Raw genomic sequence first — 26587 nt, forward strand, 5'->3', positions numbered from 1 at the left:
TACCTACCTATACTCCTAAAAGCGTTTCACCACTCTTCCAAAACTCACACTGACCTAAGGAGGATCTAACTCTTTTTGGTATTCGATACTTCAGTTTACTTCTGATTTTCAACTATGAATTAAAATGACTCCAGCACTGGAGGGGAAAAAAAGTACTGTCCACATGATTCACATTACCTTGGGTTCCTTGAATTCACTGAGCAAGTTACCAGAGGGTAAGCTAAAGGAATATTCAGGAGGAAATAAAGCAAACAGCTTTCCAAATCTCTCTGGTAGAGGAACAGACTTGTGTATGTGGGAAATGCTGCTGGAGAAGGCATTTGTTGTTTTCCATTTGTTCCATCAGTGGCTCAAGCACAGAGTCAGAGTAATTATGAATCACTTATCCACTTTCTCCCAAAGATCCAGGGACAAGGGTCTCTGTTTTGTTGGTCTGCCAGCAATCACAAGAAGTTCTGGCTGAGCCATCTGCAGGAGTGCACAGGGCTATGCTGGATGAGGCGCCAGGAAGGATGGGGGACGACTTCAATGCCAGAGAACATGAGGCAGAACCATGAGCAGTGTGTAAGGACAGCACTGGCCCACAGGATGGAGTGTGTGCTGCAAAGCACCTGGGTCCCGGGATTCCTCCAGACTCCCATCTCCCTCTCCTTAATAACCACAACCAAGGGCCCGGCGGCGTGGCCTAGCGGCTAAAGTCCTCGCCTTGAACGCCCCGGGATCCCATATCGGCGCTGGTTCTAATCCCGGCAGCTCCACTTCCCATCCAGCTCCCTGCTTGTGGCCTGGGAAGGCAGTCGAGGACGGCCCAATGCATTGGGACCCTGCACCCGCGTGGGAGACCTGGAAGGGGTTCCTGGTTCCCGGCTTCAGATCGGCGCGCACCGGCCGTTGCGGCTCACTTGGGGAGTGAATCATCGGACAGAAGATCTTCCTCTCTGTCTCTCCTCCTCTCTGTATATCTGACTTTGTAATAAAATAAATAAATCTTTAAAAAAAAATAACCACAACCAAATGCTCCTGGCCCAGACAAGGGTCATCTGCGGCGCCTCCAGTCCCAGAGGCAACAGCAACAGTTGAGTATCCAGGGCTGAATTTTAGCTGTCTTGACTCCTAGAGGACTGGTGTTCCTCCAGGCCCACTTCCCTTTGCTGAAAAGCTGGAGTTGCAGAGGCCCTGGCTTCCTGGCACCCTGGAGACCTGAGCTCTCAAAACTGTGCTGCTCATCTCCTCCTCTGCCTGCCAGTCCAGGCAGAGCACACTGTTCTGAGTCTTCAGGGACCATCTCAGAGGAACGAAAGAGATGTCCAGATGTTCAGTGTAGAGGGACCTGTGCACGCTTTCTGAGCAGGTGGCTCCTACAGCTTTAAGGCATTCTATGCAGAAACAGGGGAGATGATGGATGTTCGTGTCTTCTGAAGTAACCCACGATATTCACACACGATTCCAATTCCACACAAGGCAAACCCAAATCCTAATCCAATGGCTGACAACTAAAGAATACTTCAAAGACACACGAACAGCACAGCTCCCAGAGGGACCTGGAATGACACACAAGCCACTAAGGGGATGCAGGGCACAGCACCACGCACATGTGTGTACGAGCAGCAGTGAGGCTGGAGCTCAGGAGGGAGGGCAGGGTCTGCAGGAAGGAAGACTACACTGAGTCCCCAGCAGGGACGTGTAGCCTGGGAGTTCCTGGATTCACATGGGGCCTGCGTACTCTGGGGACTTGGGGGTGTGGGCTTACAGGGGTCTGGGGGATCACACAGTTGGGGGTGAGTGGGGACTCAAGGGTTCATGTCCAGGTGAGCAATGACTACTAGGGACTTCCACAGACAAGACCACTGAGGTAAGTGGGGGGGCTTAGACTGAGTTGTTTTAAGGAGCAAATGGGAGGACCTTTAAGGGGCAGACTTGAAGCACCAGCACTCATGCGAGACCTGAGCTGGGGTAGTTAGCACCTACCACCACTGACCACCACTCACTGGCACACACTAAAGCTAGGACTACGTGGTGGGGTTAGGTTACAGTACTCACCAGTGAGATTCAGAACAGGGGATGGGAAATGTTAGGCTGACCCATGACACTAACCAGTACGTGAGAGAATCAGGCCTGGGGACAGAATCTGTCAAGGGGTACGTGGGTTCACCCCTGTGGAAATGTAATCTCCACTGGCATGTTCAAGATCTGTGACTGGAAACAGGCCTGGTAGGGGAGCTAAGCAGACACCCCAGCTGGGTTGGGGTTCCCACTGGTGAACGTGAGAGCCAGACAAGAGGCAGGGTTCTGGGCTGGATATGGTTGCAGTCTCCCTCGGCATGGGTGTAGACTGGGTCTGGCAAGCACCAGACTGGGCCAGGTTCCAGCACCCAGTCTGGTGCTTGTAAGAGCCAGGGTGGGTGCTGAGCAAGCTGGGCTAGGTCTCAGCTCCCACTAAACCACGTGAGAGCTGTGTCTGGGCATGGGCCAGGTATGGCTGGGCTGTAACTACCAAGAGTATCAACTAGAATGGGTGTGGCCTAAGGACACTGTTCCTGCCAGGACAAGAGGTGGACAAGGTCAACCTGCGCCAAGGACCTACTGGTGTGCACGAGAGCTGCTGCCAGGAGGAGACCTGACAGAGGAGCTTGGGGAACTCCTCTGTCAGGACGCAGTCCCTGCAGATGAGCGCAAGAACCAAGGCAAAGAGCAGCCCAGACCAATTCACAGCATTCACTGGCAGACCTGAGAACCAGGACGGAGTGTGGGATTGGAGGGCAGACCACAGTCCACATTAGGGCCAGGACTAGGGGCTGGCTGGGCCAGGCTAGGATGCAAAACCCACCAGCAAGAGCTGGAACTGGGAGCAGACTAGAAAAACCAGGCTGCAGTTCATGCTGGTTGATGCTGGACTGAAGCAAGCCATGCCAGTCTGGGAGCAGTGGATGCCAGGTCTGTGAGCCTTGGGGGAGGGGACCAGGGGGGGCCTAGGTCACCCAGCCTGGATCCTTGGGCCCCCCTGCATGGTAGGTGCAGGATCCATGAGTCCCAGAGGTAGGGAGTCCTGAGGGGTCTGGGTCGCCTAACCCAGGTCCTTAGGCCCTCCTGCAAAAACTCATCCTCCTCACTGGAAGAATCCTAGCAGTGACAGCAGGCCCAGATACACAGGGAGGATATAGCAGCCCACTGGAGCCTGCAGAGGACAAATCATAGCAAAGGAAGGAGAACAGAACTGGACAACTACCCCAGCCAAAGGAGACAGCAAAAATATGGTCAAATGGCTATATCAGCAATGGGCATCGGAAAGGCTTCCTCACTGATGAGAGCTACAACATTTCAGAACTATCGAAACCACCTGGGCAAAACCCTTGGCATACGCACCACACCAGGACCCTGGGTTGATATTGGGTGGCTGTTCCCCATCCCCAGGTACTGAGGCAGTTGGGAAGCTGGGAATGCTCTCTCCTCTTATTTCCTCCCTTCCCACAGAAACAAGAAGAAATGGGAAATTTGGAAACAATGACCGCACCTACTTTTCTCTAACCCTCAATCCTTTGCACTAATCAATTATGTAAACTTCATCAAAAATAAAAATTTTTAAAGTCAAATAAAAACAAAACAACAAAACAAAAATGACCATGGTCATTAAAACACATTTTCCTTTCAATTCCACTTTCCACAAACTTTTCATGTATCGTGGATGATGCGTGATCTAACAGTGAGCGGCCAGGAGTCCAATTCCAATGCAGCAGCCACATGGCCACAACTGGTGAGCCCATCTGCTGAGCCTGAGACCTCCACCCAGCATTCCCGTCCCCACCACAGGGGACCAGTTGCCCTGCGAGGGAAGACCTCACCTGTTTTGGGAAGAGGATAACTGATATTAAACAAATCCTCCAGAAAAGAGAAGATGGGCCCGGTGATGTTCAAGGCGAAGTCTGCGTGTCCATCTGTGATGGCTTCCTTCCGCGCCCAGATGCGTACCTGAACCCAAACAGCGTGGGCGTGGTTAGGAAGAGCAAGGTGCTCTGGACAGCCTGCCGTCACGGCTTCAACAGCAGCTGCGCAGTAAAATGTTGACATGGGAACATATGCTGAGAGAACCTGGAGGACCACACACGAAGATACTAGTGGGGCTGTCCTCAGAAGGCTCCCATTTCAAGTTCTACCAACCACAGGTAGAATGCTGGGATCGTAAAGTAATCCTCTGAATGGTCCACACCACCATCTGTCCCCAGGAAAGTGCAGAGTCTGTGTGAAAATGCACTTGGAACTCTGGCTTCCTTTCTCAGGACCCAGTTCTAACAAGCCGAAACACAACTGTGCCCTCAGGAGGGGCAGATGCTTCTGCATGGGGCTGGTGCTGTGGCAGAGTAAGCTATTCCACCACTTGCAAAGCCAGCATACTGTATCAGGTAGGCAGTCTGCATCCCAACCTTTCTGCTTCTGATCCATCTCACTGCTAAAGTTCCTGGGAAAGCAGGAGAAGACGCCCCCCGGGATTGCTGGACCATGTTCCAAGCTCCTGGTTTCAGCCTGCCCCAGTCCTGGCGGTCAGGCCTTTAGGGAGTGAACACAAAGCTGGAACTCTGTCTCTCTCTAAAGAAGCAGTATAGCACAGATTCAGCAAATGGGAATCACAAACATTTTTAAGTGGTTTAATAATTAGGACAACAATAGTCCCTCTGTATTTCCAATCATTGAAATGAGGTCAAATCCCCTTGTTTAAAATTGTGAAGTTTTAAATTTTTAAAGCTGATGCAGTGAGTGCATTACACTCAGTTAATTCTGTTGCCAATTCTTGGTTAATTCTTGGTTAATTCTGTTCCTTTTTCCAGTTCAACAGGAAGAAAGGAGCCTGCCTCGCTCTGTCAGCTGTATGGAACTGTGCTTCTCACAGGGTACTGGGAAGGCGACCCGTATGATTCACAGGCTCCTGGTTAACAGCCATTATTATCATCACACAAAAGCATTTTATACTCTACAAAGCATCTAGGTGATCTGTGACAGAGTGGCCAGTGTTAATGCTAAAAGCATAGGTGAGGCTCCAAAGCCTTGAAGTGAGAGTGTGAGGTGACAGAACCAAAACATGGGTCCTGATGCAAGTGCTGTGCCATTAACTAAGAAGGAGCTCTCGGGCGGGCAGGCAAGGCCAGTGGGGCAGGCTGCCACTTGGGGGAAGCACACTCCACATACAAGTGTATGACTTCAGTCCTGGCCACTCTGCCCAATCCACTTCCTGCTCATGTGCCCAAGTCCATGTGGGAGATTCAGATAAGATTCCAGGCTCCTGCCTTCAGCCTTGCCCAGCCTGGCTGTGGGAGGGCACTCGGGGAGTGAGCAAGCATTTGAAGGATCTCTCTCTCTCTCTCTCCTCCTCCTCCTCCTCCTCCTCTTCTTTCCCTCCTTCTGTCTCTGAAACTCTTTCTTTCAAATGGATGAAAACAAATCAATATTACAACAAGAGCTCTTCCGGGAAACCCTGGGGAAAACCTGAGGAAAGGAATCTTAGATCTGTGCACTCTAAGAATACACGCCCTGAAAACGTGTCTTGAATTACATGATTTTGAATTCCACAAGGGTTCAGGAATGCCCCTCCTTCACAGAGTGCAATCACCTGTTTCTGGGGCTCATGCCAGGACTTGTCAATGCCCTCAGCCTCCCTCCGCTGCAGGGGTTCCTCACCCTGGGCAGGAGGAGCCTGGCATTGGCCCCACCTCTCCACCCCCTCCTCCCAGCCACCCTGCCTGCCCCCCAGGTTCTGACTTCTGAGACCATTCAGGCAGCCTGCTCTCCACAGGCCACACTCCCCCAGAGGAGACAGGCACACTTTGGTACATGAATTTCCATTTGCCAGGCTCCTCCCATAGAGGACCACTCCGGCAGCCGGGGTGAAGTCAGTCACAGGATTTCAGGCTCACGGGCGGCTGGGTGGCCCCCTGGCAGGGCAGCAAGGAGCCAGGCCAACAAGGGCCACTGTGGAGATGTCGGCCCTCGTCCATCCCTGCCAGAGCCCAGGTGTGCTGGTTCTGTCCCGGGTCCCTCCTCTCTACAACTACCCTGGTCTGTTTACCACATGCCTCCTTAGCTACACGTGGACCAAGCTCCAGCTTCTCCAGGTCTGCGTCTCTCAGCACATGAGCACTTTGGGGCCTGGCCGGATCCTGCAGCCAGCCTGCACTTTGGTTTCCCTCTAGAGAAATCAGTGAACTCGTTCAAACTGCAGGGCTGACTGGCGGCCCAACACAGGCCTGCACTGGCAAGCCCAGCTGGCATTGGAGCTTTCTGGCGGGTGTGCACTTCTGTAGGCACGCTGTTTCTTCTACTTGCAGGGCAGCTGGAGGTCCTCTAGGAAGACCCCACAGGCCACGGCAGCCCTGCCCCAGGGCAGGATGACATGGACCACTGCGCAGCCTCCTGCTGTGTGCTTCTACTGCCAGGCCCAGGGCCATCCGGACTCCAAAGCTGAGGCTGAGGGATCCCCCAAACCTGAGCCTCCTGGGGTGGGAAGGGGGCTGAGGGCAGGTTCACAGGGCTCGACAGTGGCCTGGAGGAGCGGGTAGGAAGGGTGGCCTTTCGGAAGTCCCCTTAGAGTGCAGCAGAAATCTTCCTGTCCCCTTCAGCAAGAACACCCCAAAGCTTTCGAAGGACATAGGAGAGAGAACGCTGGGGACACAGGTGAGGCCCCTCGGTGGGGAAAGCCCCTTCTCCAAAGCCATACCCTCACTTACCTCCTTCCCCCGCTCGGTCTGGCTGACAGAGTTAAAGTCACAGATGGCAACGGCGACCACATAGGTGGGCATGCTGGGCGTGGTGTGGAAGGTTGTGACCGTCCACTTGGTGCCGTTCACGTCTTCCCTTTCCGACTGACCTACAGGAATTGTTTGAGTCAGACCATTGTGAACTGAAATGTCTCTTCTGCAGGTCATTTCTCAAGCCAGTCCTCACCCAAAGGCCCCCCACAGACCTGAGGAAGATTCGGGGACAGCATGCTGGGTCCCAGAGTGCACCTTGAGTGACATAGGCCTGACTGAAGGCCACATCGCAGAGCGAGTGTTTCAGTTTGGTCCCCACCACTCTCTCTCTCTCATTCCAACTGTTCCCTGACATTACACGTTTCTCCCAAGGTTCGAACAGCGAGGTCTCCAGGGAAGCCAGTTAGGCCTCTGAAGTGACACTGCAGACCTTAAGACCCACGGGGCCAGGCTGGTGCCACTCAGGGAGAACCATGGAGCTGCGGCAGTGCGGGCACAGGTGTGGCCTCAGCCGCCTCAAGCCCGGCAGGTCCAACATTAGTCCTAAGACTTGCGGGTGATACAGACCCTCCTGTGGAATCTCTACATTGTTGGTTGATGGAAATGAACTCAGAGTTTTTAAAAAAGTACATGAGCCAAACAAAACTCATCTTTGTGCCAGACTGTGTCCCAGGCCACCCGCCTGCTACCATCGACAGTCAAGGGCAGAAGCTCAGGGGTGATGCAATGCCAGGGCAAGGGGAGCCACAGAACAGTGGGAGGTCTAAGCATGGCAGCCAGTCCAGGAGCGGGACAGTGCCCAGGGTCTTCCCGGTGTGACTGTGGCCGGCAGAGCCCTCAGAATGCCCTGAGGGACTGCCCACAGGGGCAACACAGGCAGAGCCAGTACATAGAGGACTACTCACCCAGCACTGGCATGTTGGAGAGTGCCACATAAGCCGGATGGTGGACCACTGTGATGCGGAAGGTGGCCTTTAGAGCTGGCTCGTCAAAACAAGGGAAGACACTCCGGGCGAACGTAGGCTCCATCTGCGAGGCGATCAGGGCCCTGAAACACGTTTGCAGGGTCAGAGGTGTGGCGAGGGAGTATTTGTTTTCCTCTCTGGTCAGAGCAACTATGGGAGGCCGGAGCTTGTAACCCAGCCTGGGGCACCGGGGCAGTCCGGATGCGCACACCCCAATTTCAACCATACTTGGTGTCCTGTCCCCCTAAGACCCAAAACACATAAGACAATATTTGTTTCATTACGTCATAAAGTTTTCAAACCTTTCACAAACAAAACAACAAATAAGCAGCCACAGTGGCCGGGTCAGGCTAGGGGGATGTGGCCCTCCCTGACCTAGGGTCCCTCTGTGCAAAAGTCCATGCTTCCCCAGAACACACATTGGGTGAACTCGGCCTGTGTCCTCCCTGTCTCCCACAGGTCCCCTCTTCTTCCCGCTGAAGTCTATAGGAACTCTTACTTTGGAAACAGGGGTGAGTCACCCCAACGCTTGACAGCAGAAGCAAGCACCTTTCATGCTTCCTGGGCAGATCCGTGGGCTGCTGCTGCTCATTCAGCTGCACGGAGGAGACAGCTAGCAGCTTTAGCCCACAGTGCCCTGCAGACTGGTAGGGAGGGGGCAGGGGTGCGACGCCCGACGGCGGGCTCAGCCTCTGCCAGCACAGCCCGAGCTGCAGCCCACATCTCCCTCCTCAGAGTAAAGCTGCATGCTCATGGTCACCCTCGCTGGGCCCCACGTTAACTGTGGATGTCAACCTCCTTTTCAATGACTGTCCTGGGGCTTCACGACCCTGATGCTCTATCCTGGCTGCAGGCCCAGTTCCTGGGTAAATAAGATGTGATTTCAACAAAGCTATTTCAAGAATCATCTGTCCCCTTCCGAAACCCATTCTCCGCCAGGACAAGGCTTTCACTAGCACACAGAGCTGCAGGGCCTCAGGAAGAGCTTAAGGACAGGCACTACATTCAAAACTCACTCCTGGTCCGCAGACCAGACCAGACCAGTCTGCTGCACACACTGGCAAGCACAGGAACTGGAGCTGGAAGCATGCCTGGTGGGAGTTATTAGGGTCACCCAAACTAGGTTGTAGTTCCCACTGGTGTGCACAAGCACCAGCTCTGTGGCATGCTGGGTTGGGCTGGGCTGCAGCACCTGTTGGTTTGCATAGGACATGGGGCTGAGGACAGAACTGACCAGGTAACTACAATCTCTAGCATGTGTGTAGGCTGATGCAGGTGACAGACTGAATCGAGCCCCGAACTGGCTGGCACATGGAAGAGTCAGGTCTGGGGTCACCCCAGCTGAGGTTTCTGGGGGACTTCCCAACTGTACCACTGTCCTCAAAACTCGGATTTGTGCTCTGACCTTGGAATGCACGTATCGGGACTGGGCCTCCTAGATTGCTGATGCCTGTGCAGTGGCTGGCATGCACAGGTGCATAGGGGAGACGAGGTGACCAGCTCATTTAGGTTTGCAGAGGATGTGAAGTGCCACGTAAGAAAATGGAAAGCAGAACGGGTTGGATAATTCTGGCCAAACTTGGCAGGAAGTGTCTGGGTGAGCGGATGCAGTGGGGTGGACTCTCAGCCAATGGACGTTGGAAGGATTGTCTCAACCAAGGAGCGGTGAAAACAACAGCATCTCATAACTATCGAAATTCTTGGAACATTCTTCCCCACACTGGGGTTTCTAAGATGATATCAAGTGCACATTCTCCATTCCCGGGACTGATGTAGTTTTGGCAGCTGGGAGCGGCCCTCCCCTTTCCTCATTGCTGACCCTCTTCCCCCCACCTGCCCCCCACCCAGACATAGGAGAAAAGACAAGAATGGAAGCTTTCGTGCCACCCACCTTCCCTCATACCTCAACCCTCCCCACACTTTTCAGTGGTCCTCATGGGCTTGCATTCTTGTCAACTATGGAAACTACATCGAAAATAAAATTAAAAAAAGAAAATAATCCTTCTCCCTTCTCTATTGGCCCTGTGAGGGGTCCCTGAGCCCACGGTGGCGAATTGTCCTTGCTAGTAAGCCTGGTCTGTGTGGGCTGCCTTGTCCCTGCTTTCTCACAGTTTTGCTTGCACGAACAGGAAGGCAGCTATGGGTGGCCCAGACCTATGCACCCACTATTGATGCATGCAGTGATAAGACGCTCTCAGTTACACCCACAACACCGACGGATGTCTACTGTTGTTGTCACAGAAACCACAGCAAGTTAGGCTTGTAACAGTACTAGCTACCCTGACCAGTAATCTCTGGGGATCTCAAGGAGTCCCAGGTAAGGAGAGGGCAAGAAAGCAGACGGCTCTGCTGAGCGCACACTGACTGTGTGGTTTCAGCAGGCAGGAGGCTGCAGCAGAGGGAGTCACCACTCAGGCAAGCCAAACACAGGGGACCCTGCAACTCAAAGATGGAACACCAGGCGAGCCAGGTGCGTGGAATCCTCCACCTCTCTGCCCCCAAGTAGGGTGTAGCAGGGCTGGAGATACAGGGCCCACCCTCCCCTAAAAAGCATTTTCCTGGTCTCTTCAGCGTTACCCTGCTCCTTTGCCGCAAAGATGGAACACCATGGTGGCATCTGGGATCTGAAGATGCCACAGCTGGGACCGTGGGAAGTCTAGGCTGGCTTTTCTTCCCTCTCTGCTCTGGACTCCAGTAGCCCTGTAAGGAGGCCCTGATCTCAGAGAGTGGAGCTGGCCCCTCTCTATCCACTCTTAGAGTTTCCCTGAAATGTACAATGGCGGTGCTGGTCAGCCTGAGGCCAGAGTGGCCAGCTGGGTAGCAAAGAGTCTGGGAGACTGTGTACTGTGACACAGGCAACAGCACCACTGACCCGTCCTCTCATCCAGCCCTAGAACCTAGCCTTCCCACTCTCTGGGTCCCTGAGGTTCCAGAGAGGTCGAGACCCACGGGCAACCCTGAGGATTCAATCCACCACCACATAAACACACCCGCAGCACGCCCTCAGAACAGTCATGCCTAGCTGTCTTAGGAACGCCACAAACCTCCAGCTCTAGTTGACTCCAAGATGAAATCAAACTCTTGGGAGAGTTGCTGCCCCAATTTCTTACATAAAACACACTCAGCAATCAAACTCTTGGGCAGAGCCAGAGGTTACACCACCAGACTTCTGTCCAGGGCTTGGCTCATGAACCATGTTTGCTGATTACTTGAGAAGGAACATTTCCACAGGACAACCGAGCAAAACAGATGTGCAGTTCCAAAGAAAGGGGCCAAGCTATGTCGTACACAAGCTGGGACCCCTCTTAAGCATTTCAGATGGTGGTGAGGGAGTGACGACCGGGAAGATCCGAGGTGACACCTGATGCCAGGGTCAGCAAGTCAGGAAAGCTGGGGGGCAGAAGGTGCTGCCCAAGCCCAGAGCTACACAGCCTGGTGAGCAGGCTGCTCTTGAGAAAGCTGCAATCAGCAGGCAGGGAAGTGGAGGAGCAAGGCCACTGACCACTCGGTGCAAGTGCCAAAAGAGTGCAGCTGCTTGGAAACCAGCTCAGTCCCAGGCAAGGGACCCATGGGTGTTCCTTGGAAGAGCCAAGCTCCAAGACAGAGCAAGCCAACATCGGGGCTGTCCTAAGGCTTGTCAGGATAAACACTCACCTGCAGGAGGCTGGAGGAGCTCAGAGCTACATTACAACACGTCCAGGGCCTGCGGAAGGAGTCACAGTGCCCATCAGAACAGGAACTTGGGGGTGGGTTTGGGGGAACACGCCCTGCGGAGTCAAGGGAACACCAGGCGGCAAAGGAGCAGGGTAACGCTGAAGAGACCAGGAAAATGCTTTTTAGGGGAGGGTGGGCCCTGTATCTCCAGCCCTGCTACACCCTACTTGGGGGCAGAGAGGTGGAGGATTCCACGCACCTGGCTCGCCTCATGGCAGCCTCTATCCAAGAGACAGTTGGAAGGGTTGGGGAGCCAAGGACAACAGGCTGAGGACAAGTTCGCGATGACTGAGGTTCAACATGCTGAGTGGCACACAGGTGTGTGTTTTACAACTTTTGCAGCTGCCTGGAGGTGTGCTTCCATAACTGCAGTCATGAGAAGAACGAATGGGCCACTGGTTTGTTCCCACAGGAACAGAAAGGGCAGCCCTTATTACACACTGTGGAGGGAAAGTGGGAAAGGTGGAACCAGGTGGCCACCTCCTGCCCAAAGCTAGTTGTCAGAAGACATTGGATATGTACCTGCTGAGCACAGCTTGTCCCCGGTCACACCTCCCAGCCCCATGTCACCTGGGAAGCCAGTACTGGCATCACCATGCACCTGCCCCTTGAGCTCACCGACTTCGCTTTGAGACTCCCAAGTTCTTTCCTAATGTTGCTCAACCCTCCCACGTGTCACACCCGAAGACCTCTGTCAGAGGTCTAGCACAGACAGTTGCTGTGAGGAAGGTGTTCTCCCTGCTCCACACAAACCCATCAGTTATCTTCAGGTTACTCAACTTGTCCCCCAAAGAGACTCCAAGTTTCTGCCACTACATCATGACACCATCTCCGCATCTTCCTATTTTTGTTTTTTTCCCATAATTCTTCCTTGCCTTTTCGAGTGAATGTCATCAACAGAAAAGCAGCAGCATTCCTTAAGGGAATCTATGAACAAGGAAAGGACCTTATACCCTTTCTTGCTGGATTTCTAAAGTAGATGACCACGTGGAGAGTCCTACGGAAAAGTGACTGCCTGGGGGGGTGCCAGAACCAGAGCTCAGCTCCCAGGCCGGAATCCTGCACGTGCCCCCACGCCGTCCACTCGAGCTGTGTAACGTAGGAAACATGGAAATCAAAGTGAGATGTTCAAATGGCTGAGGAACAGAATTCGAATGCACAGCACCAAGGGCAGATGGAATTCACATCTGCAGCAAAAAAAAAAAAAAAAATTATTGTGAAAAATGACAAGAACAAGTCTCTTAGACATTAGATGTTGAGAAGCTCTTGGACCCTCAATACGGAAGAATGAGCAAGGCAGGCTCAACAACCACCTGTCCTGAACTGCAACATGGAGCAGGGGGGCTGAGAGACAGACCAGCAGTCCGTGGCGAGGACGCAGGGATCAGAGCTCAGGAGACACTGACAGTCCGAACCCGAGGGCCAGTGGGTAAGCGAGGAGACGACTGCATGGACACACTCCTCCAGGAGCCTCGTGCTCAAGACCAGACGCTGGGAAGAGAACAGGAGGAGTGACAGCGAGCTACACCACGCCCAGAGCTCACACAGTGCTGCGAGAAGTCGCCTGGACTCCCACAGCCAGAGCGTAGAGACCACCAGACCACGGGACTGCTCCAGAAAGAACTGCCCCAGTCCCGGAGCTCAGGCTCTTGGGAGTCAGTCCCGGAGAGAAAAGGCACCTCGACACGCCAAGGAGCCGCGTGCTCGCCCAGAAAACAGCGTTCTTTAAAGTATTACAACACAATCCAGCACTCAGCACCATGCGACTGCCCGTCAGGCTCTCAACAGAAACGTGAGAAAACACTCTGTCATTCACAAAGGAAATAGCACAGTTCAGAACAATCCATGACTCAAAGAGGATACCAAAATGGAAACTGGAAAGTATGATGAATGGAATGAAAATAAAATGACAACATAGTGTTACTGTGGCCTGCTGCTAAAGCAAAAAATTACTGGAGAAATTAACACTAAGTACACTTACTGTGAAAGAAGGTTCTTAAAGAAAATGAGCTGTGTTGGTCTTAAGAATATGAAAATGAGGGCCCAGCACAATTGCCTAGTGGCTAAAGTCCTCACCTTGCATGTGCTGGGATCCCATATGGACGCCGGTTCATTTCCCAGCTGCTCCACTTCCCTTCCAGTTCCTGCCTGTGGCCTTGTAAAGCAGGAGAGGACAGCCCAAAACCTTGAGACCCTGCACCTATGTGGGAGACCTGGGAAAAACTCCTGGCTCCTGGCTTCAGATCAGCTCAGCTTCGTTGTAGCCACTTGGGAAAATATTTCTGTTTCTCCTTCTCTCTGTAAATCTGGCATTCCAATTAAAAATAAATAAATCTTTTTTTAAAATGCCAAAATGAGGCCCACATTGTAATATATCAGATAAAACTGCCACCTGTAAGACAGGCATTGTACAGGGCAACAGGTCATATCTCCACTACTCTCCTTCCAATCCTGCTCCCTGCTAACGAGCCTGGGGAATCAGCAGGAAGTGGCTGAAGTGCCTGGACCCTTGCCACCCTCATGGAAGACGCAAGTGAGTCTCCTGGCTCCTGGCTCCGGCCTGGCTTCGGCCTGGCCCGGACCTGGCTGCAGTCATTTGGGGAGTGACTCAGTGGATGGAAGAGCTTTCTCCCCCTCCCTCCCTATCACTCTGACTTTCCAGTGAACAAATATTCTTTTTAAAAAAATAAGTAAAAGAATATTGAGAAGAAAAGGAAACGAAACCCAAAATAAAAGGGGAAAATAATAAAGGTCAATACGTAATTCACAGAAATGAAAAAAAAAGGACAAAAAGTGGTTCTGTTTTTAATAGATGAATAAAACCGATCAAATCCAACTAATATCTTTTAAAGATTTATTCATTTTACTTGGAAGTCAGAATTACTGGGAGAGACACAGAGACATTTTCCATTTGCTGGTTTACTACCCAAGTGGCTGCAATGGCTAGAACTGAGCTGACCCAAAGCTGGGAGCCAGGCGCTTCCTCCAGGTCTCCACATGGGTGCACAAGGCCTTGATCCTTCTTCCACTGCCTTCCCAGGCTACAACCAGGGAGCTGGACCAGAAGTGGAACAGCCAGGACACAAACTGGTGCCCGTACGGGATGCTGGTGCCACGGATGCTTGCTACACTACTGTGCAGATCACAAATCATTGAATCCCAGAAACAGAAGAGACCTCAGAGAGTAGAATATAAAAGCTGAGGACCAGGGGACTAGCAGCCTAGTCAGACACCTAGTAAGTGGCACAGGGGAGGATGTCGGAGGGTGCCCAACTCCTAAAGGGAAAAAGACACAGAGTCACACTGTCAGGAATGAAGGGGCAAGGTCACTACAGAACGCACAGGGATTACAGAACAAGGAAATTTTTTTTTTTTAATCTACTTTATTGTATTGTTGTTGACAATCTTTACATAGTTAATTACAGTTAAAGAAAGAAAAAGAAAAAAAAAAGTTCAGGGGGATAGGGAAGTGGGTAATAACTATTATGTCCATATTGTTTCCATCATGTATCTGAGGTATAGGGGGATATTGAGGGAGAAGCCCCACCCGGTTTCCCGCCCACCCCGAGTCCCGGATGTGGGGCATGCTCTGAGATATGTGCTCTAGTGGTGTTAATAGTTCTCCAGTTATGAATCGCTGCCAGTTTCGCTTGATGAGGTCGTCCACTGACTGATATGGTCCATCATAAAGTCTCCGTTTGCCCCATATTTCGCTGCTAACATGTAGCTGAGATGAATGATTGATCTGCTCTGTCTTCTGTCTTTTCTTGATTAGAGTTCTGAGTCCAGCAGCCAGGTTTGGTCGCGACAAAACCAGTACACATTATGGAATGCCAGGGCGTGGTTGCCTGTACTAGATATGAATGCAGCACCCAACCAGCACACATGAGATCCAGGAAGGAAGGGAGGGGCAGAACTGGCGGGGGGATTAAGGGGCTGGTTCCCTCGCCGGACAGCTACTCCCAATGGAGAGCGTGGGCTGGGATAGAGACAGACTAGACTATGCAAGGCTTCAACACCTGTGCGCTGCATGTGGACTAGACCAGGGAAAAGCCAGGCTGGGCTGATTATTCCTGCTGGTGCAAGCATAAATTAGAGCGGGTGAGGGATGTTTGGGCATAGCCGCAGAAGCTGGCACTGGGGACTAATTCTGTCAAGTCAAATCACAGAACAAGGAAATGTTTTAGAACTTGACACGTCAGGCTCTGACAACCCTCACTAAACAGCCCCCTCCCCCGTGAGAGCCCATCTGCTAATACTCTCCAATCAACCAGACCCCGCCGTCCCCACTTCTATTAAACACCTTCCTATGCACTAAAACCACGGCCAGCAGTTCCAGCCAGGTGCCCTTCTGGGGAAATCCAACCAGACAATAAAGAAAGTAACTGTGCCTATAGTACACAAATTCCTGCATGGAAACTCCAGAAGGAATGCCTCCACACTCCTCTTCCAGGCCACCATCACCTGAAACCAGAAGCCAGACAAAGCAGCAGACCCTGAAGAGTTCAGTGCAGTATCGCCACCTGGGTGTGGCAATTCTAACCCAGATGCCAGCAGAACAAATCTAACAATATCCAAAAAGGCTGATAAGGTTTATCCTAGGGATGACGAATGGCTCACCAATGGAAAATCAAAGCAACTTACGACACGAACAAACGGAAGGAAAACCACGTGACCACCTCAACAGATGTAAAACAAACACGTGTCAAAACAGCATGTCCCCTAACAAAACTCAGGATATTAGAAACAGGGGAACTTGCCAAAGCTAGTCAGAATAACCAACAACAGCCACCCCCTTAAAAAACGCAAGAGGAAAAGAAAAACAGGGATACAATAACCAATGGTCCCGTGAGTGGGAAAGAAACAAAACTGTCAGGACTTTAGATGGAATAATCACCATCCTAACAGGAAACTAATAGTTGTCAGCAAAAAATTGCTAAAACTAAGAATGTAGCAAGATTGTAGCACACAAGGTAAATACACAGAGACCAGCAATAAATAACTGAAATTTTGAAAATAATTACGTATAAAAATAGTTAAAATCTGAATAGGGATACATCTGACAAAATATTTATGGTGTGTACAGTAAAAACCAAGATACTGCTGAGATAAATGAAGATCATATATATACACACACACATACATACACACTACGTTCATGGGTCAGAGGATTTAATGCAGTAAGAATTTGAATTTTGTGTCAAATTTTTCTGTAGGCAACACAATAGCAGTCAAAATCCCAGCAGGTTTTTCCCTACTTTTTCTTCTAATCTGTAGAAATTAATCATCTAATTCTAAAATATATAATGAAATGCAAAGGACTAGAACATCTCAGATAATTTTGAAAAGGAACGAGAATTTGGAGACAAATACTACCTAACTTCAAAATTACTATAAAGCCTAAGAACTCAAAATAACAGAGTGGCTATGAAGATACACACATTAATGGAACAAAACACAATTTTAACATATACATACATACTACTTTTTTTCCACAAAGGCACAAAGGCAATCCAGTGGAAAAAGAATAGACCTTACAGCAAACAGCGGGACAGTTCAACTTCTATATTCATAAAGAAAAATGTTTCCGTCTATGCTTCATATCACATATAAGCTCTAGCTCAAAATGGATCACAGATGTTCTATAAAACTGAAAACTACAAAATCACAGAAGAAAATGTTTATGCGTTTGAACCAGATGTTTTCTTCAATGCAGTACCAAAAGCTTGATACAAAAATAAATAAATAAATAAATCAGTGACAGGTGCTGCCTGACCAGTTAAGATGCCTCCTGGGACACCTGCATTCCTTGTAATATGCTTGGCTTGGAGTCCTGGCTCGACTCCCAATTACAGCTTCCTGCTTTAGCACAGCCTGGGGGCAGCCGGGATGCCTCGAGGACTTGGGTCCTTGCCATCCACTGGCCCACTAGGCTCCAACCCCCGCTTCGCCTAGTCCAAGCCCAGTTATGTGTTTCTGGGAAGCCAATCAGTGGATGGAAGCTTTCTCTGCCTCTCAAAAAAAAAAAAAAATTAAAAAGGAAAAGTTGATCCATTCAGATTTGTGTTCCTTCAAGGCACTGTTCAGAAAATGAAAAGACAAACAACAAAGAAGATATTTGCAAATCTCATATTTCAGAAAGAATCCTCTTAAAAGTTGGCAATAAAAATGTGCATTAAAAGTTGTAGTAGATCCTTTACTAAGGAGACATACGGATGGAAAACAGGGATGGGAAATGATGTCCAATGATGTTGGTCATCAGGAAAATACAAACTAAGACTGCAGTGGGGGCCACATGCACCTGCTGACCTCACCAGGCCAGCTGCTGGGCAGGATGTGGAGCGACTGGAACACTTTCCCACTGTTGATGGAAGCTCTCAACGGTCAGACCCCTGGGAAAGCAGTTGTGCAATGTTTTACGGCAGTAAACATTCACTTACCTCATGATCGGACCTCTGCAGTCCGGACGTTTGCTCAAGTGAAGTAAATTCCTACAAGGACCTGACTATTGATTGCTGGGAACCATCCAAATGCATTGGGGATTTTTCAGCTGCTGCACACACTGTGGAAAACGTATGCAAGGCAGAAATCCCTGCCACAGGAAACCATGGACAGACACCAAAGGCTCCAAGCAACCTACCAGCGGAAGAAGACATGCAAGGGTACAGGCTGCATGGGTCTCTCCAGATGAAACACAGGAAATGCCAACCAGACTGCCTGGCAGGGAGGCGGGTGACAAAGATGGGCATGGCAGGAGGGTGGGATTACCAAGGACACAGAGCTTGCAGCACCACCCAGGTCTGTGTGTGTGAAGTCATCAGGGCCTGTCAACCACATCACAGTCAGGCTGTGTAAGAACCATGGAATGCAAAGCAGTAAGGCAACCTCAGGAAAAAGCCTTCATCCCAGAAATGATTTACAGCTACCCAGCATGTTCTAGGAGACAGAGGAAAAGATGACACAATGAGGAATGAAATAAAGATATATACAACATACAATACAATATATGCTATATATTATCATATGATAAAATATTTATACATTACATATATAAATATATGTATATTTATACTATATATTAGAACAGCTGTTATATACCATAGATTCATATAATTGCATATAATATGTAATATATAATATACATATTATATAGTATATGCTACACATATCATACATATTACTTGATATATAATCAAAATGTATATTATATTAATATATCGTGTATTAAATTATGCATAACATATATTAAAAGGTATATATTAATATATAAGATATTACTTAAAAGGTATCTTGCATTATATATCATATAAAAATATATTTGTATATTACATATAAACATATAGTCATATTATATGTGTTATATTGTATATATTATGTTATATATTATTGTACATGTTATATATTATGTATTCTATATTCCATGTGTGGTATATTATGCATATAATTATAGGGAGATTACACATATAATACACATAATAATTATACATTATATATATATATATACGTTACTTACAAGGTATCCTTTTCCAGATCTCAACCCTTCTATGCCAGCAAGAAAAGGAGGGGTTCCTAACCTTTCCATTGCTTTGAGCTGCGTTCTATGGCATTAGACACCAGGCTGGCCGTGTCTATTCACTCCTTACCAAAGTCTTGGCAATGATAAGTGCAATGAACAGTGTCATAACCAGAAAAGGTAAACACCACCCCGATGAAGGCATTCCAGGGGCTCCCATTTGGTCATGGGATGTTAGTGACATGAAAAAGTGTCTCTCATCTTCAAGGCGAGAATGCTGCACGGCCCCTAAAAATCCTGGGCACTGGTGTTAGCTACATTCACCCTCTGGAAGATGTTTAAAAAAGGGCCTCCTCGTGTCTCAAAATGGTCAAAGACGACCTGTAGTCCAGGATCACTGGAGCAATTAGTGCAGAGCATCTGCTATCATGTGACCATCAGGGAGCTGAGCAGCTGAGCGACATGGTCCCCTCTTTCAGAGCAGCTGGCACATGGCAGGGTTTTATGGAGTCCTTGATGACTTAAAGAGTCGTTGACTATTTAGAAACCATGGGTAAGCCAGAGTGTTTTGAGTGCAGTTATTCAACTCAGGGAGACTTATTTTACCTGGAGGACAGAGCAAGGAGTCACTGAAACATGGTTACAGGTGCCTGGTGTAAGCACACAGCCTCCTGACTCATCTCCCCGTAGTAGCTGCCAATATGGGGGGAACTGCAAGCTTGCCAACGAAAGGTTATTCACTGCTACTGAGGTTCCAACAGCATGGTTTAGGCCAAGTCAAAGAACAAACTCCACAGACACTAAGGATCTTCTTCCTACCCAGATGCCACATGGGGAAAGAAAGGACAAAGAGACTCAGAAAGGTAGGGGGACTTTCTGGGCCCTGGGCCTCTGTGCCACCCTTTGCTGTGCTCCATCTCGAGTGAATGCTTTCTCAGCATCCAGCTGCAGCCCAGCCTCTTTGGCCGTTAGCACAGTGGCTCCTCGGTAGCCCATGGCAGAAACTCTTGATCCCCTAGGTCTCAATGGATTGCAACCTCCACTGCCAGGGCCTGCTGGCCTGCTGGCCTGAGACACTAGTGTTCCAATCTGAGTGGCTCTGGCTGTATTGCCTGCCCATGCGAAATGGGAGGCCAGTGCTCTACAGGCCTGAACAGCAGAGACCTGAGGACCCACCTGCCCCGGGGTGGGGTGGGGAGTGGTCATGACCAGTGGGAAGAGTAAAGCCCTCCCTACCTTGCCGATGACAGGCTCCCATTCCCCAGATCTTTCCTTCCTGGGACTTGGCCTGATCTCACGTCCTGCCTCCTTCCCTTCCCAGTCTCCAGCTCTTTTTCTGTAAATGTTTCCTAAGAAATGACTTCCAGAAGAGAGTCTGTGTGAGAGTTGTGTGTTGTCTGAAGGAGAATGGGCAACAAAGACACCTGCTCTGTCTGTCCAGACTCTGAAACACCTTCCTCCCTGCCTGGGGAGGGAACTCTGCTGGCCCTTACTGTACAGCAGCTGCCCTATCAAAAAAGAGAGACACTAAGGCTGGCTCACCACTTAACAGTCAGTCACTGGAATACACCACAAAAACAGGCAAAGAAAACAAAGTTGCTTTTGTGCAGAGTGGGTTAAGCTGCAAGCTTGGCATCCACAGTGGAGTGTTGGTTCAAATCCTGGCTGCTCCACTGTGAGCCCAATCATTTCCAGTGTGCCTGGGACGGCTCCAGGGCTTGGGGCCCAGGACCACTGGGAGAGCCTGATGGAGTTCCGGGCTCCTGGTTTCACTGCAGTCATGTGAGAGTGACTCACCAGGTGCCTCAATGTCTGCCTCTCCCTCTGTCACTCTCCCTTTCAAATAAGTGAATCTTCGAAAAAGAAAGAAAAATCACACGACTATATCAGCTGGTACAGAGAAACTGCTTGACAAAATTTACTCATGCAAAAATCACCCAAGAAAAATGTGAATACAGCAGAACATTCTCAACTTGATAAAGGCAAACAAAATCCTATACCCAATGTTATTTCATGCTGAAAGGTGAAGGGTTAAAAGTGGTCTCCCTGAGAACAAGAGGAAAACGAGGGAACGTCCATCCTCACCCTCCTGTTCAGCACTGGCCTGGAGGTTTCAGCCAGCAGAAGCAAACAGGAAAGGAAAATCAACAGCATATGGATGGGAATGGGAGCACTGAACGCTGCTCTTTCCAGATGGCATGAGGTTTCACACAGGAAATTCCAAAGGATCCACCAAAAACAACAACAAAAAGCAAACCCACAATTTCTAGAGGTAGTAAATTCACACAATTCGAACGGACCCCATCTCTAGTTCCATCAGATTCTAGTAAGTGACACACGTCAATCCTGAAAGCTTCTATACTGCATAATTCCATATACCCAATGTTGTCAGAGTGGACAAATGAGAGAGGTGGAGACCATGTTAGTGGTCCAGGGGTTCGGGCTGCTGGGGAGGGGTACGTATGCACACACGGAAGTGTTAAGGCAATCTTGGAGGCAGGGGACAGTGTGGCAAACAAAGTACCCACGCGACAAGCAGCCCAGACTGAGAGCACACAAAGGAATCACGTCACTTTCCTGCATCCGTCCACACTGCACTACTACCATGGAAGATAGAACTACTGGGGGCGGGGGGGGGGGGGAGATGCGATGCCATTGGCTAAACCTTTGCCTGCAGTGTTGGCATCCCATATGGGTGCTGCTTCCTGTCCCAGCTGCCTGCTTATGACCTGGGAGAGCAGCTGAGAACGGCTCAAGTCCTTGGGACCCTGCACCTGTGTGGGAGACCCTGAAGAATCTCCTGACTCCTGACTTTAGATCAGCTCAGCTCTGGCCATTGCAACCATTTGGGGAATGAACCAGCAGATGGAAGACTTTCTCTCTCTCTCTGTATCTCTCCTCTCTGTAACTAACCCTGTCTTCCACATAAAAATAAAATAAATCTTTCTTAAAAACTATTTGGGAGTATTGGGTGGAGGGTCTACAGAACCTCTCACTTTCAATGATTCTGTAATCTCGTAAAAACCAAAGTTGGAATGATATAGGAGGCACTGACTGTGGATATTAAATTAGCTGAAGTGATATGTACATTTCTGAGCCCTATTCGAAGCTCACTGACGTAGAACAGTTCCTTCTTTCTAAATTTTTAATTGTGAAATTCATGTAACATGAAATCTGCTGTCCGCATGTTTTTAAGTGTGTGGTTCAGCAATGTTAGGGTAAGTCACATTGCTGTGACCAACTTCAAACTCTTTCCATCTCCCCAAACTAAAACTACCCAAGTCCACCCAGTGCCGGAACAGCTCCAGGTGCCCTAGAGCAGGGCTCCTTCCTGCCTCTGGGCTCCTTGCTGACTCCCCCTTGTTCTAAGTGGGGACAGTACTCAGGGCTCAGACAGTAGCCACTCACCCCGGCTGTGTACCACCCTGCTCAGCTCCACCGTGTAGTCTGACCCCCACGAATGAAGCAAAGACTCACCTCACACAGTGAGGATCACACTGAGGCCGGTGGGACTACACAAACCTGCCCAGAGTCCCTGGAACCCAGGGCCCGCACACGCCCAAAGGGGCTATCCTCCTGACTTCCCTATAGCCTGGCTCTTGCAAACGCTGCCAGGTGGGAACCCTCCGCGGTTTCTGAACATATGTGGGGCCTGCTCTGCTGCAGCTGGCAGCACAACAGAGGGGTACTTTCCTTCCTGGCTGCGGCCGGGTTCAGGCTGCACTTGCAGGGGTGGGCACCTTGGGACTCGCCCAGCCAGTGGGCACTGGGACAAAGAGCATCTGCCCTGAACTGCTACACTCGGCTGTTGAGAAAGTTTCCCCACAGGCTTAACTAGGACACCTCATCCTCCAAGCAGCAACCCAAGCACAGCGCCCCTCGGAGCAAGAGTTAGCAGATTGCATCCTCCAAGACGCCAGGGGTGCTCCCCGGGGAGCTTGAAAAGGAGCTTGAAAAGGAGCGGCAGACGGTTTAGAGAGCAACTCTGCGGTTTCCTGCCCTCGCGGCACATCTGAGAACACTTTCTCTAATAATAAAGGGCAGACTAGGTGCAGTTGTGTAAACTGCAGATGCTGCAGCCAGGGTGGAGAGACGAAAGATATCTTCAAAAAAGAAAACCCTTCTGTTACCTTGCTCACGCCCTGAGGTCAGTAGCCGGGGAGTGTGGAAAGGGAGAAAAAGGAACGCGTGCACACCGCGCAGCGTGCCCCCCCAGGGCAGGCCTCCTGCTGCCGCCCTCCTGGCTCCTCCGCAAAGGAATCCCATCGGTATCCTCGCTCTGGCCCGCAGTGTCTCGCAGTGGGTGGGCGTAGCAGGCTGTGCGGACCCTGGGCGCGAAGCGGGGATGAGTAACGGCAAAGCCCGGGGTCCTGGTGAGCCACACTGCGGCGTGGGTGCGCTTTGTGCAGGAGCAGCGGCTCCAGGACGCCTAGATAAAGGTAGAGCAGGGAGCCCCACGCGGCTCCGCCCTTCTGGTCAGCCTGCCCGTCCCCAAGTGCCAGGGGCCAACCTCAAGTAGCAAGGACTCTGTCCCCGGAGGGAGAGGGGAATTGAAAAACTGCAAGCTAGAGAAACTTCTTAAGGGGCTTTCTGAAGGATTCCCCAGTTCCGCTGCAGCAGAGACCTTCAATAGAGACAGCGATTAAAAAAAAAAACAAAACCCTGTAGGAGCCGGGACGCAGCGGAAACCGGCCGTAAGAAGCACCTGATCTCCACACCTTTGCTCTGAGCGGGGCCGGGAGAGGCGAGAGGTGCGCCCTTGCAACCCGCTGAGTGACGGGCTCCGGCCCTTACCTGCGCTTGCCTTGGTCGGTGTAGACATTAAGGAACAGCCCCTCTCTGGCGTCCACGAGCACAGGGCCGGAGAAGGCAAGCCGGAGCTCGTAGCGGGACCCAGGCTGCAGCGCCTCTCCCAGTTCCAGCACCATATACTGCGTGTCCAGCGCGAACCACACGTCGTTCACCTGCACACGGCCCACGGAGGTGCCCCTGGTGCCTGGAGGCAGGGGACCGAGCACTTCAGCGAGCTCATAGTCCAGGAAGAGGCTGTGCAAGAGCAGCCGCGTGGTGGCCGCCGTGCAGCGCACGGTGATGTTCACGCAGCCGCTGAATCGCAGCCCCGGCTCCGGGAGCGCATCGGGCTGCAGGCGGGGCCACAGCTCCAGGTCATAGTGCAGAGGTACGACCCAGGACGGCAGCCGCAACTGATCCCAAGGGCCCGGGGGGCGCCACTCGCTCGAGGGGGTCATCGCCGCCCTGTCCTGGGCAGAGCCGGACTTTGGAGTCGGTCGGGTTTCCTCTTGCCGGCTGGGAGGGGAGGACGCAGAGCCGGGGACCCCCAAGACTTTGGACTCCGACAGCGGGGTGCGCGCACAGTGCCCGAACAGGGCAGCCAGCACGGCCAGCGCTAGAAGGAGCGCGGCAACCAGCCCGGCCAGCAGCAGGGCCACCACGCGGCTCAAGTAAAAGCCGGGGCTGGAAGGGGACCCCATAATGCGCCTGGCAGGAACCGGGTAGAAGCCTGGAATGGGAGGCGGCAGCTGGATCCGCGCCTTCCTTTCTGCTCCTGTTCCTCCTCCTGTCCCTCCAAGGCTTTCCCCTCCGAGCTAATCAGTTCCAGCCCCTGCTTACCCACCCCCACCCTCCAGAACCAAAGAGGAGGCGGAACGCAGCTCACCAAGGGGCACGCCCCTGGGGAGTGCAGGGTAGGGCCGCACCGCTGCAGCTTCTGAAGGAGAGGCATGGGGAGGAGGCGGCTGGACCACTCTGAGATCTGGACCCCTCCGACAGGGTTTTTGACCTAAAGAGATTTGCTGAGGTGTGCCTGCGTTCCCTGTAGGAATCAGTCCTCCTGGACCGCTCAAAGGGCTTCCCAGTCATGCACCTGCTAGACTCCTACCCTCATGGAACCGGATACTGAGGGGTGGGTTGGGGCCTCAGAGTCAGGACATTTGGGTCATGTGCTGTAATAACCCACGAAGGGCGGTCATGCCGTCAGAAGGAATTTTTAATCCTTTTTAAAAAGATTTTATTTTTATTGGAAAGACAGATTAACAGAGAGAAGGAGAAACAGAAAGATATTCACCTGTTGGTTGACTCCCAAAGTGGCTGCAATGGCTGGAGCTAAGTTGATCTGAAACCAGGAGCCAGGAGCTTCTTCCATGTCTTCCACTCAGGTGCAGGGTCCTAAAGCTTTGGGCCATCTTCAACTGCTTTCCCAGGCCACAAGCAAGGAGCTGGAAGGGAAGCAGCTGGGACACGAACTGGTGCCCATACAGGATCCTGGCACATGCAAGGCAAGGATTTAGCCAGTAGGCTACTGTGCTGGGCCCCAGAAGAATTTTTGAAAACAAATCCCTAGCCCTAAACTTGCCTCTGGAGGGAGGCCGGACGCATGTGGTGCACGTAGCTAGTGCAAGAACAGAAAGGAGGCTAGAGCCCTGCAGCCTTGGTGGAACTTGGGGGGAGAGGGGGAAAGGAAGGGGATAAGGGCGCTAAGGAGTGTCATGCCCCGTATCCCAGGTGTTACAAGGCATGGGCTCGGCTCCTCCGAAGCTTCCGCATAGCCCCAAGTATCAAGACCCTTTGCCCAGAGAAAGAGGACACCCCGAGTCCAAACCAGGCAGAACTGACATTCAAGTGCAGGTGCATGTGATGAGGCCCTGGGCCAGCCTTCCCCGTCCTGCAGGACACACCCCAGGACAGGTTCCTGAGGATTCTGAATGATTTCACTCCCAAGAGAAGCACACCCGTGGACATGAAGATTCAATTCTACTGCCCTAACATCATTAAGCAGACTGACTGCCACACAGAAAGCTACAAAATCATAAAACCATACCACATGAGCATCTAATTAAGAAAAAACTACTTCTGACAATCATTAATGTCACTCGAGTGTTGCAAAAGAGCATATTGGCTGAGAAAGAAACATGACAATTAAAAAATAACTGGAAAAATATTATGTGAAATAATTGACATTTCAATGAAAAAGTAGTTCTGGAATAAACATCAGCTGTCAAGAAAATGTTTCCTACATTTTTTTAGCATGAGCTATGGGGTCAGAGCACTGGAGTAGTATGCCAAGCCGCTGCCTGCACTGTCGGCAGCGTTTGTCTTGGCTGCTCCACTTTTGATCCAGTGACCCAACTTACACCTGAGAAAGCAGCAGAGGATGGCTACCAAGGGGACCCTGCACCCATGTGGGAGACCAACACTGAGTTCCTGGCTCCTGGCTTCAACTTTACTCAGCCCTAGATGTTGGCAGCCATTTGGGAAGTCAATCAATGCATGCAAGATTCTCTCTGTCACTCTGGCTGCTAAAACAATGAAATATCATCTTTTTTGTTTGTTTGCTTTTTTGGCTGTATCCCATGTGTTCTGATGTTTTGTATTTCAGTTTTGTTTATTCCAAATAATTTCTTTTCTCTTGTTGAATTCATCACTGGCTCATGGATTACACGGTGGCATCATTTTTCCCAAGAGACGTTTGTGTTTCCTTTTTGTCACTCGTGTGTTGGTTACTCAGTAGCACGTTTTTTCATGGTGTGTAACTTGTTGATGTTGTTGTTGTTGAGGCTGTTCTAACTTATACCAGTTGTTGACCTTGTTTCATGGCTTCTCAATTATGGAAATGTATAGTGATGGAGTACTGGGGTCTA

At 50.8% G+C, this 26587-nt stretch overlaps 1 protein-coding gene across 2 annotated transcripts in view; it reads right to left on the reverse strand.

The window, feature by feature from the left end:
- Positions 1-25184, reverse strand: part of LVRN (laeverin) — a 55167-nt gene extending 29983 nt beyond the window's left edge. The window contains exons 1-4 of one of the 2 annotated variants that reach the window (XM_058677538.1): positions 23724-25184; positions 7643-7785; positions 6714-6853; positions 3840-3966 (exon numbers count right to left, since the gene is read on the reverse strand). In XM_058677538.1, coding sequence (XP_058533521.1) covers positions 3840-3966; positions 6714-6853; positions 7643-7785; positions 23724-24421 — 1108 coding nt within the window. In that variant the 5' untranslated portion in view covers positions 24422-25184. The remainder of the gene's footprint in view (positions 1-3839; positions 3967-6713; positions 6854-7642; positions 7786-23723) is intronic. The other variant, XM_004586352.3, reaches the window with a different exon arrangement.
- Positions 25185-26587: the final 1403 nt, after the last annotated feature.

This window comes from Ochotona princeps, chromosome 19 (assembly GCF_030435755.1).
Source record: "Ochotona princeps isolate mOchPri1 chromosome 19, mOchPri1.hap1, whole genome shotgun sequence".
Classification (NCBI taxonomy): Eukaryota; Metazoa; Chordata; class Mammalia; order Lagomorpha; family Ochotonidae; genus Ochotona; species Ochotona princeps.